This window comes from Carcharhinus amblyrhynchos, chromosome 6 (genome assembly GCF_965287045.1).
Source record: "Carcharhinus amblyrhynchos chromosome 6, sCarAmb.v2.hapA, whole genome shotgun sequence".
NCBI lineage: Eukaryota > Metazoa > Chordata > Chondrichthyes > Carcharhiniformes > Carcharhinidae > Carcharhinus > Carcharhinus amblyrhynchos.
In genome coordinates this window covers 26,761,009-26,779,813 of record NC_137329.1, presented here as the reverse complement: position 1 = coordinate 26,779,813, position 18,805 = coordinate 26,761,009, and the positions used below count along the sequence as shown (strand labels likewise).

The window sequence follows — 18,805 nt, the reverse complement described above, 5'->3', positions numbered from 1 at the left end:
CCAGCCTTTTGAGTGATGCTCAGTGTATATGTTGTCTTGGCGTTCTTCAATGTATTCCAACAATTCTGCTTTCCACTCAGCATGCAGTGCCTGTGACCTTGGAGAGAACTTACTTTCTGATGTAATAAATTCCAACGATGAGGATCACAAGCAGAGCGATTATCAGCGCACCCAATACTGCAAATCCACAAAGAAACAACTATTAATTTCACAACAAGTAAGACAATCTCAGCTAATAAACTGCAAAATAAAACAAATGCTCAGTTACAGGGCTTCAGTTACATAAGAGACTAGTGTATGGGTTAAGGATGAAATGAGAAAGGTTTAAAGGGAATATTTGGGGGGGATTCTTCACGCAGAGAGTGGTGGGAGTGTGGAATGAGCTGCTGGATAAAGTGGTAAATGCGGGGTCAGTTTTAACATTTAAGAAAAACTTGGATGTTTTCTTGGATGAGAGGGGTGTGGAGGGATACGGTACATGTGCAGGTCAGTGGGACTAGGCAAAAAATGGTTCGGCACAGACAAGAAGGGCCAAAAGGCCTGTTTCTGAGCTGTAATTTTCTATGGTTCTGTCTAGGTTGTTCACCTTAGAATGGATAAAGTCAAGGGGAGATTTAAAAGAGATGTTCAAAATTCCAACGGCCTAAATAAGAAAGAACTATTTCTACCAGTAGGTTGTGAAAGATACATTTTAAAAAATTGGAGTCTTTCCCTCTAATTTGCATGGTTTAAGGGGCCTATAGGCACAAAGGAAATAGGAGCAGGAATAGGCAACTTGCTTGTTGCGCCTGTTTTGCCATCTAAACGGAACATGGCTGATTATCTAGCTCTTATCCATTTCTCCCACGATATCCACATCCCTCAATGTCATTATTATCCAGAAATGCATTGATTTCTATCCTGAACTTGCTCAGTGACTGAGCTTCCACAGTCATCTGAGGTAGAGAATTCCAAAGATTCATCACCCTCTGAGTGAATAAATTCCTCCTCACCTCCTCAGTCTTGTATTCTGAGACTGCGTTCCCTACCTACCCCCGCCACCAGCTCATAGACTCACCAGTCAGGGGATAACTTCACCCAAATTCACCCAGTCACGCCCCTCTTAGAATTTTGTAAGTTTCACTGAGTTCACCTCTTATTCTTTAAAACTGTGGGGAATAAAGGCCCAGTTTCCACAAATTCTCCTCATGAGACAATCTCGCCATCCCAGGGATTAGTCTGTTGGACCTCTACTGCACTCTCTCTCTCTGGGCAAATAGATCCTGCCTTAGAAAATGTTACAAAATGTAACATCTCAAAGTTTGCAGATGATACCAAGTTGGGTGAACTGTGGTGAGGATGCAGAAATCCTTTAGAATGATCTAACAGGGTTGGGTGAGTGAGCTTATCAATGGCAGATGCAGTATAATTTGGATAAGTGTGAGGTTATTCACTTTGGAAGCAAAAACAAAAAGGCAGATTACTGCCTGACTGGCTGTAAATTGGGAAAGGGGAGTATGCAGCAGGACCTGGGTATCCTTGTGTCACTGAAGGTAAGCATGCAGAGGCAGCAGGTGGTAAAGAAGGCAAATGGCATGTTGGCCTTCATTACGAGAGGTTTCGAGTACAGGAGTAGGGATGCATTGTTTCAATTACACAGGGCATTGGTGAGGCCACACCAAGAGTACTGTGTGCAGTTTTGCTCTCCTTTTCTGAAGAAGGGTGTTCTTGCTCTCGAGGGAGTGCAGTGAAGGTTCACCAGGCTGATTCCAGGGATGGCCGGACTGATGTATGAGGATAGATTGACGAGATTAGGATTGTTTTTGCTGGAGTTCAGACGAAAGAGGGGTGATCTCACAGAGAGTTTTAAAATTCTAACAGGTCTGGACAGTATAGATGCAGGGCGGATGTTTCCGATGGTGGGAGAGTCCTGAACCAGGGGTCACAATCTGAGGATTCAGGATAGACCATTTAGGATGGAGATGAGGAGACATTTCTTCACCCAAAGAGTGGTGAGCCTGTGGAATTCATTACCACAGGAAATAGTTGATGTCAAAACATTGAATGCATTCAAGAGGTGGCTGGATCTCGCACTTGGGGCAAATGGGATCAAAGGTTATGGGGAAAAAATCAGGATTCGATTATTGAATTGGATGATCTGCCACGAAAGGCCCAAAATGGCCCACAATACTCCAGATGCAATCTCACCAAGACTCCTGTAATCTTTACTCCCGTACTCAAATCCCCTTGTGATGAAGGCCAAAATATTGCTTGCTGCACCTGCCTGCTGGCTTTGAGTGACTCATGGATGCTTTGTGGGCATCCTGGGTGTTGCACAGGGTATAGTCCAACACATTTGGTAATGCTTGTCTTTCTTGAATTATGTGCAGAAATGGACAGGCAGTAGGGTGGTTCTTTACCCCATTATTTATGCTGTAATTCTAACCCCTTGGGACATGTTCTATGATGCACCTCCCTTCCAATAAAGTTCAATGTTGGACGCAAATTCTTCAAAATTCTCCCCGAGGGGTAAATCAATTGCAAAAGAGATTCTCAACTATGTTTGAAGCAGTTTTGTTTGTTGTTGATCTTTCTTATGCATTCTCAAAGATAAAGCCCTTGGTCTGGAGTTTTACTATGACAGAGAGCCTTATCAAAGTGCTAAAAATGATGGAAGAAGCCCAAATCCCGAAATCCCACCCCAACACTATATTCGCGGAGGTGGGAATTGGCCCAGGTCGTGATTCATACAGACACATTTCACAGAAGTCAAGTGCCCTTTGGGAAAATTAAAAGGTGTAAATGTGCATTAAAAAGTACATAAACTGATTGGAACTGTGAAACTCATTGGATCTGTCAAGAATAACTGTGAAAAGTGACAAGTTGAACAGTCTAAGAGAGCTGTCAAATATTTTAAAATCCCTGCCCTTTGACTCAGAAAAACTGGCTGGGGTGTTAAGAAATAATTGTTTGATATTTCATTCAGTTAACATGACAGTTTCCATTATTGGATTAATGCTATATGACTGATTTTACAAGGTCCATTATCATTATAGTATGCCTACCATTTTACAGTTTAATTGACAGCTCCAAGGGGTGATGGACCCTTTGAAGTGTTACCATGAATGCCAGTGCTTGTTTTTATAAGGGATTACATAATTGAATGAAATGTTTGTTGTTTAAGGGATAATGTAGTTGAAGGTAATGTAGTAAATTAGTTTTTATGAATGAGAGCTTTTGAAAAATGAAGTTTCCAATAGACACTTAGAACTTTATTTTATCTAATCTTGGCATGGGTCCTGAAGTCTGCCCAGTGTGGATACTGGCTGTGTTCGCATGGTAAGTGTGAGCGCAAAGGATGGTGGGTTAGGGGTATGGGTTAGCATGAGTTGGCACTAAGTTAGCAGTAGGGTTAAAAAGGACTATGGGGGTTTGGCAGAGAAACATAGGTTGGCATGGAGAGTAAGTGTAAAGATGAGGGCATAAGGTGGAACATGGGGAATGGGAAGAGGAGGGTTGGAGTGCTGTTTTATGTTTTTCTGTTTTATTAAAATTCAGAACAGTGCTGGAGTACAGAAGCAGGCCTTCCACAGGGCCAGGCTCTATATCTAAAGTCCTTTATACTCATTCCGTGGCCTCTCAGCTTGACTTCAAGGAATCCTGCCAACCTAGAAGGAAAATCTTGACATCTGGGCTGGCATCCCCCTCATGCGCAGATGAAAATCCAGGCCCTTGCATGTATGTGTCCTGTGATCCATCAGTCTAATCAAGAATATAGGTCAGTGGAGAATAAAGTGAGCATAAGAGGGGAACTTTTCCAGAGCTGCTCAAACTCAGTTGTCATAACTTTGTTGGAAATCCAATGTAAACCTCTGTCCCTGTAAATAAACAAGTTTTCCAGCAAAGTAATGGTGACAGGGTGGGAACAGTGCCAGGGAGATTCCCAGTCATACTGTGATGTGCAGATACAGCATTATCCCCACATGGTACATCAGAAACACTTGAAATATAACAACTTGTAGCACTTCTGAGGTAGAAGGCGATGGATTTTAGTCCTACATTAAGCCTTGAACCTGTCACTCAAATGTAATTTTAAAAAAATTGTTTTAGTGTCACAAGTGGGCTTACATTAAATCCCCCAGTGGCCAGTTTGGATACGCTGAGGGAGAATTTAGCATGGCCAATGACCTAACCAGCATGTCTTTCAGACAGTGGGAGGAAACCCATACAGACACAGGGAGAGTGTACAGACTCCACACAGACAGCGACCCAAGGCGGGAATCGAACTCGGATCCCTGGTACTGTGAGGCAGCACTGCTAATTGCTGTACTACTGTGCCACCCTAATACTAAGGGAGTGCTGTCAATTCTACCCTTCAGACAACAAGTTAAACAGAAGCCCTCTAGATTAGTTATTCGGGATTGTGTGGAATTGTTTGAAGATGAGCTGAGAGTTCTCTCAGCATGTTGACCAAGATTCCTCCCTCATTCAATTCACCAACACCCCACACAGGGTATTCAATCATTCCTGCCTAGGAGCTTGTTGATGTAACAACTAACACTATTAAACATTCCTTGGACAATGCAGCTCTAAAGTTGGCCAGTCAATTCTTTCCTCTAGACTGTAAGCATCAATTTATTTAATTTTCCTGAATCTTCTTTATCTTAGAGCAGGATTCATTGTCTCATGTCCTGCACATTACTTCAGAACTGTCAATCCTTGTCCTTACCACTTGCATTCATCAAGTTTTTAAACTCAATGCTTGTTGTCACCCAATCACCAGTGCTTGATTAACTTTGATTTAAGGGTGGCTCGGTGACATAGTGGTTAGCATTGCTGCTTCACAGCGCTAGGGACCCGGGTTCAATTCCTGGCTTGGGTCACTGTCTGAGGAGTCAGCATGTTCTCCCCGTGTCTGTGTCGGTTTCCTCCGACTGCTCTGGTTTCCTCCCACAATCTGAAAGACTTGCTGCTTAGGTGCATTGGGCTATGTTAAATTCTCCCTCCGTGTACCCAAACAGGCACCGGAGTGTGGCAACCCGGGGCTTTTCACAGTAACTTCATTGCAGTGTAAATGTAAGCCTACTTGTGACACCAATAAATAAACTTTAAAGCTACACCAATCTCTGTGGGTACTTACCCCCCCCCACCTTTACATTTCAGAATCTAAAAAGATGGCGATGGAAGGCATTGTTTTTTATGCAGAAAGAAGGAATAAGGAAAATCCGATGGAATCCATGATGAATGGATAACCAGCATTACTGTTGCCACTGAATGAGGGAGGAAAATAAACTGTTCTTCCTCAAGAGGTTCCTTTGGAATATTTATTGCTGACGGGACAGGATCTGTTTGATTTATCACCTAAAGGACGCCTCCTGAAACATTGCCGCACTCAGGTGTTTAGCTTAGATTTTCAATAGGAATAAATGAATTCCCATGTTTTAGAGTCTCACCCCAATAGAGTTTCTTATTGCTGAAGGAGTCGTGGTCGCCTTCCATTATATCTGATACATTGCGTGACTCTGAGACAGGGATGGAACGATAACTTGTGCCCATCGAGGCTGGCTGGAAGGAATTTGTTTCCCGAGGTACATGAGTTGATTTGGCTTCTGGTAAGGGGATAGCTTCAGGGTTGAATTCTGTCACCATGTTGGTGTTAGTGAAATCCAGGTCCATTAATGATGTTTCTGTTGGAGTCAGAATCGTAGTTGTGGTCTGCCTGATTAGTGGCTCACAGGTATTCGTCTTCTGGGCATCTGAAAAAAGGTCAAAAATGAAGTTAGACATAAAATAAAGATTGTACAGCTACTTGCTGATTGGTGAAGAACCAACTGCCCTGAGGAACCTAGGACTAGGAGGAGACCTGTCAGCTCCTTAAACCTGTTCTACCATATAAATAGACCATGCCTGATTTGTGTCTTAAGTGCACTTACACAGCTATGTTCCATAATATGCGATAGCCTTTCCCAACAAAAAAATCAATCTCAGTTTTGTCATTTCCAAGATGCCCTGCAGCAATTCACCAAAGATCCTGAGGCAGCACCTTCCAAACCCATGACCACTTACATCTAGGAGGGACAAGGGCAACAGAGACATGGGCCACCACCACCTACAAGTTCACCTCCAAGCCACTCACCATCCTGACTTGAGAGAATGTCCTATAATCTTATAAAGTGAAAGGAACACAAGCCTGGTTTATACACACCTATCTTTCTAATTTACGTAAAATTAGCGAATAAGTAAAATTTAGCAAAGGCTACCAAATAAACCTGTTGGACTTTAACCTGGTGTTGTGAGACTTCTAACTGTGTTTACCTCAGTCCAACGCTGGCACCTCCACATATTCCTGATTTAAGGCCCTTAATCAACTATCATTCTAGAAACTTAGAAAAACTACAGCACAATATCGCCCTTCGGCCCAAAAGTTGTGCCGAACATGCCCCTACCTTAGAGATTACTAGGCTTACCTATAACCCTCTATCTTACCAAGTTCCACGTACTTATCTAAAAGCCACTTAAAAGACCCTATCGAATCCACCTCCACCACCGTTGCTGGCAGCCCATTCCACGCACCCACCATTCTCTAGGTGAAAAACTTACCCCTTACATCTCCTCTGTACCTACACTCCACCACCTTAAATCTGTGTCCTCTTGTGGCAACCAACAGATTCGATAGGCAAGCTTGTGCATCTGGGAATAATAAATTCCTAGAGGACTTCAGCAATCATAATGCAAGGAAGTGAAGTACATTCTCCCAGGTAATAATGGAATCACGAAGAAACAACATTGCAAATCTGGATGGTGAAAGAAAGGCGGGTTAGATAGGGTGGATAGTGAGAGCCTTTTTCCTCGGATGGTGACGGCTAACACGAGGGGACATAGCTTTAAATTAAGGGGTGGTAGTTATAGGACGGATGTCAGACGTAGATTCTTTACTTAGAGGGTAGTAAGGGCGTGGAATGCCCTGCCTGCAGCAGTTGTGGACTCGCCAACTTTAAGGGCATTCAAATGGTCAGTGGATAGGCGTATGGATAACATTGGAATAGTTTAGGTTAGCGGTCATTAGATTGGTTCCACTGGTCGGCACAACATCGAGGGCCAAAGGGCCTGTATTGCACTGTAATGTTCTATGTTCTAACTTTTACAGATGCACCATAGAAAGCATTCTTTCTAGTTGTATCACAGCTTGGTATGGCTCCTGCTCTGACCAAGACCGCAAAAAACTACATGAATGTAGCCCAGTCCATCACGCAAATCAGTCTCCCATCCATTGACTCTGTCTGCACTTTTCGCTGCCCCAGAAAAGCAGCATAATTAAGGACCCCACACACCCCGGACATTCCCTCTTCCACTTTCTTCAGATAGGAAAAGGATACAGAAGTCTGAGATCACATACCAACCGAGTCGAGAACAGCTTCTTCTCTGCTGCTGTCGGACTTTTGACTAGACCTACCTTATATTAAGCAGATCTTTCTCTACACCCTATCTGTGACTGTAACTGGGCATTTTCACTCTCTTCTTCCTTTCTCCCCTACGTACTCTATGAATGGTTTTCTTTGACTGTATAGCTCACAAGAAACAATACTTTTCCCCATACACCAATACATGTGACAGTAATAAATCAAATCAAATCATGGGGAACCTTGCCTTGGCCTGGGGTGACTTGCCAAAGGATAGGGTTGACCAACCTCCTGAGATCACAGTGACTCTTCCGTACTGACTTGAATGGGCATACACACAAAATGAGACCCTCTTCCACCTTCAGCCTGGAGGCTTGATGCAGGTTGGGGCCACATTATCATTAAGTTAAGTTGATTTATTAGTATCATAAATAGGTTTCCATTGACACTGAAGTGAAGTTACTGTGAAAATCCCCTAGCCACCACACTCTGGCGCCTGTTCGGGTACACTGAGGGAGAATTTAACATGACCAACGCTCCTAACCAGCACATCTTTCGGAGCAAACTGGAGCACCCGGTGGAAACCCATGCAGACATGGGGCGAAGGTGCAGACTGTGCACTGACGGTGACATTTATGACAAGTGACATTAGCTAGGCAAGGTGCCTGTCTGCTCAGGAAACTTGTCCAGTTTATTCCACCAATGTGAGACTCCTTGCTTCCAGATGAACTCCTGCTGCTACCTTGCTGGAAAAGCCCTGTTTGATGTTTCAGCAAGAATTCTGCCACATATCCTCTGGAGCAACACTTGTGAAATGTGAGTGGTTCAGAGGAATTTGCTGACTGATGGGAATTAAAAAGCGACGAGTCAGGGAAAAGAAAAGAACAAATTGCATTCCCACAAGGGCATCCCAATTTTATTGTCAACAAAGCACTTTTTTTGGAAGTGTGCTCACATTTTTTTATGCGGGAAATGCAGCAGTCAATTTGTGCACAGCAAGCTCCCACAGACAGCCCTATGATAATAACCAATTAATCTGTTTTTAGTGATGTTGGCCGAAGGATAATATTGGCCCCAGGACACTGGGAAGAGCTCATCTGCTCTTACTGCTGTGAGATCTTTTACACCCAACTGAGAGGGAACCTGGGTTCATGCGCAAGAATGATCTCCAAAATTGCAGCACTTCCTCAGTCCTGGCCTGGGAGCGTGAGCCTCAAATCTGCTGAGGTTTCTGGAGCGGGACTTTAACGCCCAGCTTTCTACCTCACAACCGAGACTGTTACCCACTGAGTCACGGCTGACGTCTCAAGTCCCAAGCATCAAGGGACAAAGATAAATGAGTGAAGGGAAAAAGAGCAGGGAATCAAGGAGTAATGAGAAAGCAGTCATGGTGCAGGGAGTCAATGGGAAAAGGGTAATTAGTGTGACCAAGACCTTCAGGACAGGAGGAAGGAAGGGAGAAAAGTATTGGGGCGGAGGAAGGGAGGTGTCAGGGGAGCTAATTGTCCAAATGGCTCTGAACCTGTACATAACAGGCTGGAAATAGAAGAGGATCAATTTCTCCAAAGCATTTACATTATTTAAAGTGAAAAGTTTATTTAATAATGTCACAAGTGAGGCTTACATTAACACTGCAATTACTGTGAAAATCCCCTAGTTGCCACACCCCAGTGCTTATTTGGATATATTGAGGGAGAATTTAGCATGGCCAATGCACCTAACCAGCACGTCTTTCAGACTGTGAGAGGAAACCCCCCGTGGACACGGGGAGAAGGTGCAGACTCTGCAGAGACAGTGACCCAAGCCAGGAATTGAACCCAAGTCCCTGGCGCTGTGAGGCAGCAGTGCTAACCACTGTGCCACCATGCCACCCATTACAGTGATAAAATTGGTCTTGTGCAGTAGCAGAATGAAGTGGGGAACAGCAAATCATTGGTGGAATAGAAAATCAGACAGGATGTAAAACAGGGAGGTAATTCACTATCCTCCATTCTGCCCAAGACCAATTTCACCCCCTTTTAGACTAAGCCAAGTAAAGCCTGATCAGCCTGACATCATTACTTTTAAAACGCTGAAAATCTGTTTCTGCTTTTGTTCGTGCTTTTAAAACAAAATGAATAAGATAGTCCTTTAAGAGTTTGTTTTCTAAAGTCAGACTTGTTGTCAAAAAATCCTTCCTATAAATGGTGTGCTTTTAAAATCTGTCTTTTAGCTGGGAGATTGATTTAAGGAACAGGATGAACAGAGAGAGGGAGGAAAAGTGATTGGGAAATGAGAGGGTATTTGAGAGGAAAAAATATATGATGTGAAAATTTGCAAACGATGAATTGAAGTAACTAAATTTGGAAATAATCTGGAATGGTGAATAACCTTGAGAGTGAACTGCAGCATGTTAAAGGAGCAGTGATAGAAATAGGAAATAAACAGGGAAATATCCGCTTTCAAGAAGCTGTTGTCTGTCTGAAATTGCCTGACAGCTAACAGAACAGAAGAGAAACAACACATTTTTAAAAGGATTGAAGTCTGCAGAGTTCAATACCTTCTGCACACTAAGGACCAGACTAGGAGGTGGCACGGTGGCATGGTGACTAGCACTGCTGCCTCACAGCGCCAGGAACCAGGGTTCGATTCGTGACTTGGTCACTGTCAGTGTGGAGTCTGCACATCCTTCCTGTGTCTGTGTGGGTTTCCTCTGGATGCTCCAGTTTCCTCCCACACTCCAAAGATACGTGGGCGAGGTAGATTGGCCATGCTAAATTTCCCATTGGTGTCAGGGGACTAGCTAGGATTACGGGGATAGGGCCTGGATGGGACTGTGGTCAATGCAGACTCAATGGGCCAAATGGCTCCATCTACACTGTAGGATTCTATGATCTATGATTCTATGACTCCTTCCCAGCCCTTCCCTCTCTCTATCAAGAATGCCAACCCTCACTGATTGTTGAAGAGCTTCCAGGAATCAGCAATCAATCCTCTGCATCTGCTAGCAATTAAATATTGGACATCACATGGCCAGTGCCTTCAGTTCCCACCACCAATTCTGTCCATTGCTAGCTGATACCCCCTCAGCTAACCCCAATTGCCCACGTTTGGCCTATATCCCTCTAATCCAGTCATTATCTCAGGTTGATCAGATCTTTCAAAACCTCTGCATCTGACCCTCATCTGAGCTTCTGACCCCTATTGTCTCTATGACCAAGACGACTGACTTCCACCTCCACAACATCGCCCATCTCCACCCCTGCCTCAGCTCATCGTCTGGTGATAACCCTCCTCCGCACTTTTGTTTGTCCTGGACTTGACCATTTTAACTGCTCCCCCCCCCCCGGCCAGCTTCTCCTCTTCCACCCTCTGTAAAAACTGTGCTATCATTTCTTATACTCAAATTAAGTCTTGTTTGTCCGTCATCCTCGTCCGCTCACATTGGCTCGCAGTCTGACAACTCTCTGAATTTAATAACCTCATTTCTGTTTTCCAATTCCTCCACAGCCTCGTGTCTCCCGACCTCTATAACCTCCTCCAGCCCTACAACCTTCTGCAATCTCTGCACTGATCCAATTCTTCCTTCTTGGGCATCTCCGATTTTAATTGCTGTTCCATTGACAGAATAATTTCAGCTGCCTGGGCCCTAATTTCCTCCCTAAATCTCTCCAACTCCCTTTCTCTCTCTTCCTTTAAGGTCCATGTCTTTGTCCAATCTTTTGGTCGCCCCCTCGAAGATGTTGGGTGTGATCTTACCTGCCATTCATGCCATGCTCCCGCTGCTGCCAATCAGAGAATTTGGCAGCCATGCAAATCTCCATTCATTGTGGAGGGAAGGATAAATCACACCGGCATGAACAGTGGTAAGATTACGGCCATTTTGTTTGCTAATGCTCCCGTGAAGCTGCTTGAAACAGTAAAGATCCTATATAAATTCCAGTTATTATTGACCAGGGAAGACTGAAATGCTTTGGACCTGTGAATTTCCCTGCAATCCTGGGTTATATGTGAAAGCAGCCTGCTTTACATTGCTCCCCATTGACTTCAAGAGAAACCAGAACAGCCAGCAATGTAAAATGATGTGATGACTCGCTATCAACCAAGTCCTTCATACACAAGCACAAAATCAAGGTCTAGTCATAGATTCACAGAGCAATGCAGCATGGAAACAGGCCCTTCAGCCCAACAGCTCCATGCTGACCATGTACCCTCTCAGCTAGCCCCAGTTGCCCACGTTTGGCCCATATCCCCTAATCCAAATGTTTTTTAAATGTTGCTGTTGAACCTGCCCCAACCACTTTCTCTGGAAGCTCATTCCATATACACACCACCCTCTGTGTGAAGAAGTTGCCCCCGGGTCCCTTTTCAATCTTTCCCCTTTCACCTTAAACCCATGCTCTCTAATTTTCAAATCTCCTTCCCTGGGAAAAAGACTATATGTGTTCATCCTATCTACAGCCCTCAGGATTTTATATACCTCAATAAGGTCACCCGTCATTCTCCTACATTCCAAGCAATAAAGTCCTAGCCTGGCCAAAATCTCCCAATAACTCAAGCTCACGAGTCCTTGTAAATCTTTTTTGTGCTCTTTCCAGTTTATCAATGTCTTTCCTATAACAGAGTGACTAAAACTGTACAAAATTATCCAACGATATATACAACAGTAACATAATGTTCCAACTTATACTCAATGCTCTGACTGATGAAGGCCAGTGTGCTAAACGCCTTCTTCACCACTCTGTCTATCTGTGACACCGGTTTCAACAAACTACCTGTACTCCTAGGTTCCTTTGTTCCTCAACACTCCCCAGGGTCCTATCATTCACTGTATAGTGATAGCTTCTGTGTTGCCAACTCTCCCGGATCATATGGAAATCTCCAGAACTGGGGAGGTGAATCTCCGGAGGCACTCCTGCCAGAAACTCAGGAGAAAGAATGTGCCTGGTGATGGTGGTGGGTTTTTTTTGCCATGGGCTCACAGATACATCGCTGAGTCTTGGAGTTTCTCACACAAAGCCATGAGCTTTGTCACCTAAGCACTAGGGGAAAGAGTGGTGCCCTAGCAGCTGATAATGGGGCAAATGAAGAAGGAAACGGTGGACCTGGAGGAGCCACACATGGCCAAGACATTGCAGAACCTGCTGTCTGAGAAAACAGGAAGCAGGATTATGATCTAAAATTGATGCAACCAGAGGGCTGGGAAGTGCTGAGTTGAAAGATGCTTTTCCTCAAGCAATCATTGAACTTCGTGTGAACACTGCAAAAGGCCAGTGTCAGAGAGGTCAGCATGGGAGGAGGGCAGAGAATTAAAAGGAAAGTGGCTTAAAACTGGGGCCAAACATGTGGACTGAACAGGTGCGTTCAATAAAGCTAGTGCCCAATCTGCATTCAGTCTCTCTAATGTATACCAGACCTTATCATGAGCAGTGAATAGGTATATCTGTGGTAGGCTGTATACCCAAAGTGTCTTCTCCTTCCACAGATGCCAATTGACCTCATGTGTATTTCCTGAGGTCTTGGCCCATGGTTATTCATTGGCCCATTTTTCTATGTTCTAGTTTTAAGAGACTTCTGGATGAGTACATGGGATTTAATAGGATTGAGCGTTATAGGTAGGCCTGGTAGGTAGGGATATATTCAGTGCAACTTGTGGGCCGAAGGGCCTGTTTGTGCTGTAGTTTTTCTATGTTCTATTAAAAGACCTGCCAGCAATCACTACCAAGGCGTAGATGAAGAATTGGAAATTAGTGAATGCCAACCTATGCCTTTCAAACTGTAACCAATCAAGAGCCAAAGAATGGAAAGGATGGGCAGCAGAAACAGTGACCTTGAAGCTGTTTGATTGGCCATGGTAACCCAACTGGTACAGGAATGTCCTTGAGGGAAGGAAGCTTAGTGTCCAAAACCAGTCCAGAGTTTGTGGTGGAATCTGAATGTCTTCTGAAATGGCCCATCATTCAATCATAACATAATAATGAGAACTATTACCACAAAAAGAAAGTCTATTAGGAGTGGACAATTGGGAATGGACAACACCTGGAGGAAAAATGAAAGAAAAGGAGGAAAATCCGACTTCTTTATGATCAAAGAACAAAGAACAACACAGCACAGGAAACAGGCCCTTCAACCCAATAAGCCCGCACCGCCATTTTAACATTGTGAGTGCCCTCTTCTACCCATGACCTTTGTCTATGCCTATTGGACTCCACAATAAAGGAATTATAACCAGATTGAGGGACGCCTAATTTAGGGACAATTCGGAACACCAATTCGGAATGAACCGCAACCACATGGATGAAGTTGAGGCAGATCAACCATGGTTTGAGAGAATGGTTTAACAGGCTCAAGGGTCTCCTTCCGTTCCTATATAATGCTGAAATGACTTGTTCACAACAATAATGCTGGGATGGGATTCACAAAGCAAATCATAACAAATAGTCTACAGATGCATAATAATATCACCATACATCAGTATAGCACAGGTCAATGAGTTGTCAACTGTTGGGTCAAACTGAGACACAGAACGATGTGGGAACTTACTGACATTGCAGAGTTAAATCCCCTCTGAGCTCTACAACCAAGGAAGGAAGAGAAGAATTTGAAACTCCTGACTTGTGCGAAATGTTCACATCCTGCTGATAATAAGGCACTTCCTGTTTGTTTGGCCATCCTCATAACTATTCCTTTCAAAATCCCCTACCCCTCCCAGCATGTAGTTTGCTGGGTCAGATATTTTTCTTCATTCGTTTAGGGTGAGGGCATCGCTGACAAAAGGCCAGCACTTGTTGCTTATTCCTCAAAAACTGGGCAATTGATGGAGTGGGTTTTGGGGGGATCTTAGTTGTGATAATACTTTTAATTTGTTCCTGGGTTATGGGTGGCGCGTATGTATACCTAACTGTTGGTGACTGGGGACATGTAGAGTTAACTGTGATGGAGTGGTACTGGGTGGTAACACTTAGGCGCAGACTGGGCATTGTCATAAACTCAAATGTTTCATTAATCTGGCAGATTTCATGGTTATCTCTCCAGATCAGCCAAATGCAGACTGGGTGACCGCTTTGCAAAGCACCTTCAGTCTGTCAGCAAGCAGGACCCAGACCTTCCTGTTGCCTGCTGTTTGAACACACCACCCTGCTCTCCTCTCCACAGGCCCATCCTTGACCTTTTGCAACATGCTGAGATTTTCCAGCATTTTCTGGTCAGTAAAACTATGTGTTTTAAGTGAAAATATTAGTGTTGGTTGACATTTTATTTTGAACCATGCATCTTTAAATCCTTAGCCTTTATCATGTTTTGTGCAACAGTTTAATCACGTAGTTCAAGCCCATTGAAAGCATCAATTTCAGAGCTTTACTTACAAGATATGGGAAAAGAAAACTGGATAAGTAGAGTTATGATACAGATTAGCCATAATAGCAGAACAAGCCCAAGGTACTGATTGGCCTACCCTTGGTCATATGTTCCTATCTAGATATCAATGAATGGGGTTCAGCACATGTATGAAAATATCCATGCATCAAGGCCTTTCTCCAGTCAGTTCAAACTAGTCCAGACTTCAAACAACTATTAGCCAGCTAAATTAATGGTTCACATAGCACCCCTCTGATTTTCTCCAGCATTTGAAGTTAAATGTTAGCAGGTTCAGCAATCTGATCTTTCAGAGAGTTGGACCAGATTTGATGGGTTGAATGGCCTCTTTCTGAACCGCAGGGATTCCATGTAGAGATCAATTTTCAGAGCCTCAAACCGAGCTAAGGCCATTTATGTGTTTATATTCAAGGAGGCAATGACCGGAATGCTCTGGTCCTGTACGCCCCACCACTGCGGCCAGCAAGATCGGAGAATGTATTTATTTATTAGTCACAAGTAGGCTTACATTCACACTGCAATGAAGGTACCGTGAAATTCCTCTAGTTCCCAAATGGAGAATTTGGCGCTCAGCCAAATCTCTATTCACAGCAGCAGGACTGGAGATTCCCTGTCAAGGACGAGGCTGGAGAACCCTGGCCAATATCTAAAACGTTCGCATCTACCACTACATCATCTTCAATAGTGAAAATGAATACGAAATATATGCGTTTCAGCCACATCTTATACTCCACAATCCTCACCACCATGATAGATCTTTCAAAGAACCTACGTGGCTTCTCTGATCACTGACAGAACAGATAAAGTTTTACCCCAAGGCAACACTACTTGATCAGTTATTTTTATAATGCATTTTTGATGTTCAGTTGTGGCTCTAGTTAACTTCAACTGTATCTGATACCGACACATACCATCTCACCAATGTTTTATACTTTGAGAGATATTTATTTTTGAAGCTACTTTCTAAGTATTGATGTAAATAACTTTATTTTTCTTCTCTATAACTTATTTCCAGCATCCAGCCCACTCCGATCTCCATTTCTTTGCAGCTGAAAACTGAACCTATTCTTGCAGCAGGCACAGCCAGTTGTCTGCAGCAATAGTTTTCTCAGTCAAATGAAATACATGGATACAGTGACAATTGATATGAATTGAGGGGTTGTGTGGACACGGAACGGTCCCATCAGAAAGGATGGCAGGAGTAGAATCTATCGAATATTTTACTTCTGAACTTAAAGAAAATACAGCAGTATGGGGAGTACCACAACGTGGATATTTCATTCTGAGAATTGTTCAGTTGCAATGACAGGCCAAGGAGCTTCCTTCCGTGCTGCAAATTTTTACCGTTCCCACAAGGAAATCGGATATCATCCCAGGAATACTGCTACTGATTAAATCCATTACTTCCCAACATGTTGAGTAGAGAAGATGTTCTTGCCTGAATTTTCAACTATCTAATATGTTCTTTTGGAGACTCAGTGCAGATTGGCTGAATGGCCTCTTTCTACACTGCAGGGATTCTGTAGCTCTATGCCCTAATTTTTGACCAATTATCTTCATTTCATCATATTCATCGCTAATTTTAGGTATTGCGTAAGAGATAAATTCTGTGATTGACAAAACTTCTGGGGTTTAAAGAAACCTCAATATGCTTCGAGAATTTAGTTTTACATGAACGAAGTCTTGATCCTTATAAAATATTTGTTAAATTGGGAAGCCTAAAGAGGTGACTGGCCTGGTGCTAAGGTTCTGTATCAGAGGCCATTGCCTGATTGGCTCCTGTTTCAATAACATGAAGGAAGGAAGGAAGGATATTAATTGAAAAACTGAATTCATTGTCCTTTCTGAGGGAATTCAGACTTAAAGTGGGCTGTAAGTCCTCGCCTCAGTGCTAGGGTGAGGGATTTACCTGCAGAACGTGCTTCTGTCTCACAGTGAGCTGCTGGTATCCTCCAATGAACCACATCTTACAGTGGAGATGATTGCCCCTTGAACACTTCCAGTAGCCAACTGTATCACAATGCCAGATGAATAGTTTCTCATTACCTATCCCGATCTTTCCAAAATTATCTAAACTCATGGGAATAATCAGACTAGTCAATACAACCTGTCCTCATAATTTAGCTCCACTGACCCTGGTATCATTCCATGTGAATCAGTACTGCACCACCTCCAAGGCTAAAATATCCTTTCTGACATGTACCTACCTATCTCATCATGCAAAGTCAACAACACTGGAAAAATGAATTATACAGATTTGGTTTTCAGCCTGCTGACCACCGTAAGAAAAACCTCACTGGACTTTGAAACTGGACTCTGGAACCACGTGTGTCAATATTTATTTTCTCTATCATCTCCGTACTGTAAATCTATCTTTTCTCTATCCCTCCCTTCATTACCTGATTGTGGCAATAATGTTGTGACAGTCCTCCCCTGTTTTGTATGAGTCCAAATAAACTAACCCTTTGAGTTCATCCTATCTCGAGTTTGCTGTGGGATTATTATAGAGAAATGGATCTCGCCAAAACTGATAGGCTGGGAAATGTGCAACCACTTATAAAGAAGGAAACAAATCAGAACACCTTTCTGTTTAGGATGGGTGATAAGAAGAGAAATGAATGCTGTTTAAATTAACCACCCCCGTCCCTTGAACTGGAGAGTTCAGTCACCACGCCCTTAACAACAATGACTGAATCCTGCTCATAAATGTTCTATCTCTCCAGGCAACGTTTGCATTAATATCTAATTTTATTTTGAGTGATCTGCACTAACCATCTTGCCGGAAGCAATATCCATCAAAGAGTTTGTCATCATGAAGTTTCCAGATCAACACGCCGGTTTTGTTTCTTCCACACAGCTCCCTTGGATTGATTCTCGGGATAAGAGGGAAACCATCGTCCACCCAACCGTACCTAGAGGAGAGATACAGAAAACAACCCAATGAAACCTTGTAATGTCTCCAAGAACCAATGGCTGGGATTCTCTGTTCGCCTCCATCCAGGAATCCCGTTGCGTAGGGTGAACGGGCCAATTTGGGATTCGCACCAGGTGTCTATCCCATCCCACCCACACACCCCCCCACCCACACCCGCCACCCCCCCACCCACACCCGCCACCCCCTCACCCCTTACTTCCCCTGCCCCCCGCTGCTGTAGAAATCAGGTTGTTTTCCCACTGTGGACAAGAAATTGCTCACAGGTCATTTAAATTGATTTAATGATTCAGTGAGCTCCTGCACCCTGCCCCCACCCCTCCCAGCCAGAAGTCTTGCAAGCGCTGATTATACTTGGTCCATAGAAACATGTACCTGGTGCCTGAAAAGGGGTGGGCAAGGAGGGAACTGCAGGCTCCAACTCTGTCCCTCTGCCGTGTCAGGCTGTGCGGTTGGGAGGGGGTCCTTCAAGGGACCTGGGTTTTGTGGGGGCTCGGGCTGGGGGGGGAAAGCTTAACCTCGGGGAGTTACTGTTGGGATTTTGGTCCCGTAGCTGAACTTGTCAGTTCAACTTCAAGTTCAACTTCAAAAAACTTCAAATTTTAGGTGTCCAGATAACCAACAACCTCTCCTGCTCCCCCCCCCCAACCCTCACCTTGCTGACACTATAGTTAAAAAAGCCAAACAACGCCTCTATTTTCTCAGAAGACTAAGGAAATTTGGCATGTTAGCTACAACTCTCACCAACTTTCACAAATCATTCTTCCTGACTGTATCACAGCTTGGTATGGCTCCTGCTCTGCCCAAGACTGAAAGAAACTACAAAAGGTTGTGAATGTAGCCCAGTCCATCACGCAAACCTGCCTCCCATCCATTGACTCTGTCTACACTTCCCGCTGCTTTGGCAAAGCAGCCAGCATAATTAAGGACCATATGCACCCTGGATATTCTCGCTTCCACCTTCTTCCTTTGGTAAAAAGATACAAAAGTCTGAGATCACATACCAACTGACTCAAGAATAGCTTCTTCCAAGCTGCTATCAGACTTTTGAATGGATTTACCTTGCATTAAGTTGATCTTTCTCTACACCCTAGCTATAACTGTAACACTACATTCTGCACTCTCTCATTTCCTTCTCTAT

The 18,805-nt window shown here is 43.7% G+C and overlaps 1 protein-coding gene across 1 annotated transcript in view; it reads right to left on the bottom strand.

The window, feature by feature from the left end:
* The window catches only part of LOC145343768 (lymphatic vessel endothelial hyaluronic acid receptor 1-like), a 45,835-nt gene that overhangs the window by 7,060 nt on the left and 19,970 nt on the right, over positions 1-18,805 (bottom strand). The window contains exons 3-5 of the mRNA XM_080190083.1: positions 17,505-17,644; positions 5,433-5,735; positions 114-177 (exon numbers count right to left, since the gene is read on the bottom strand). Of these exons, the coding sequence (XP_080046209.1) occupies positions 114-177; positions 5,433-5,735; positions 17,505-17,644 (507 nt within the window). The remainder of the gene's footprint in view (positions 1-113; positions 178-5,432; positions 5,736-17,504; positions 17,645-18,805) is intronic.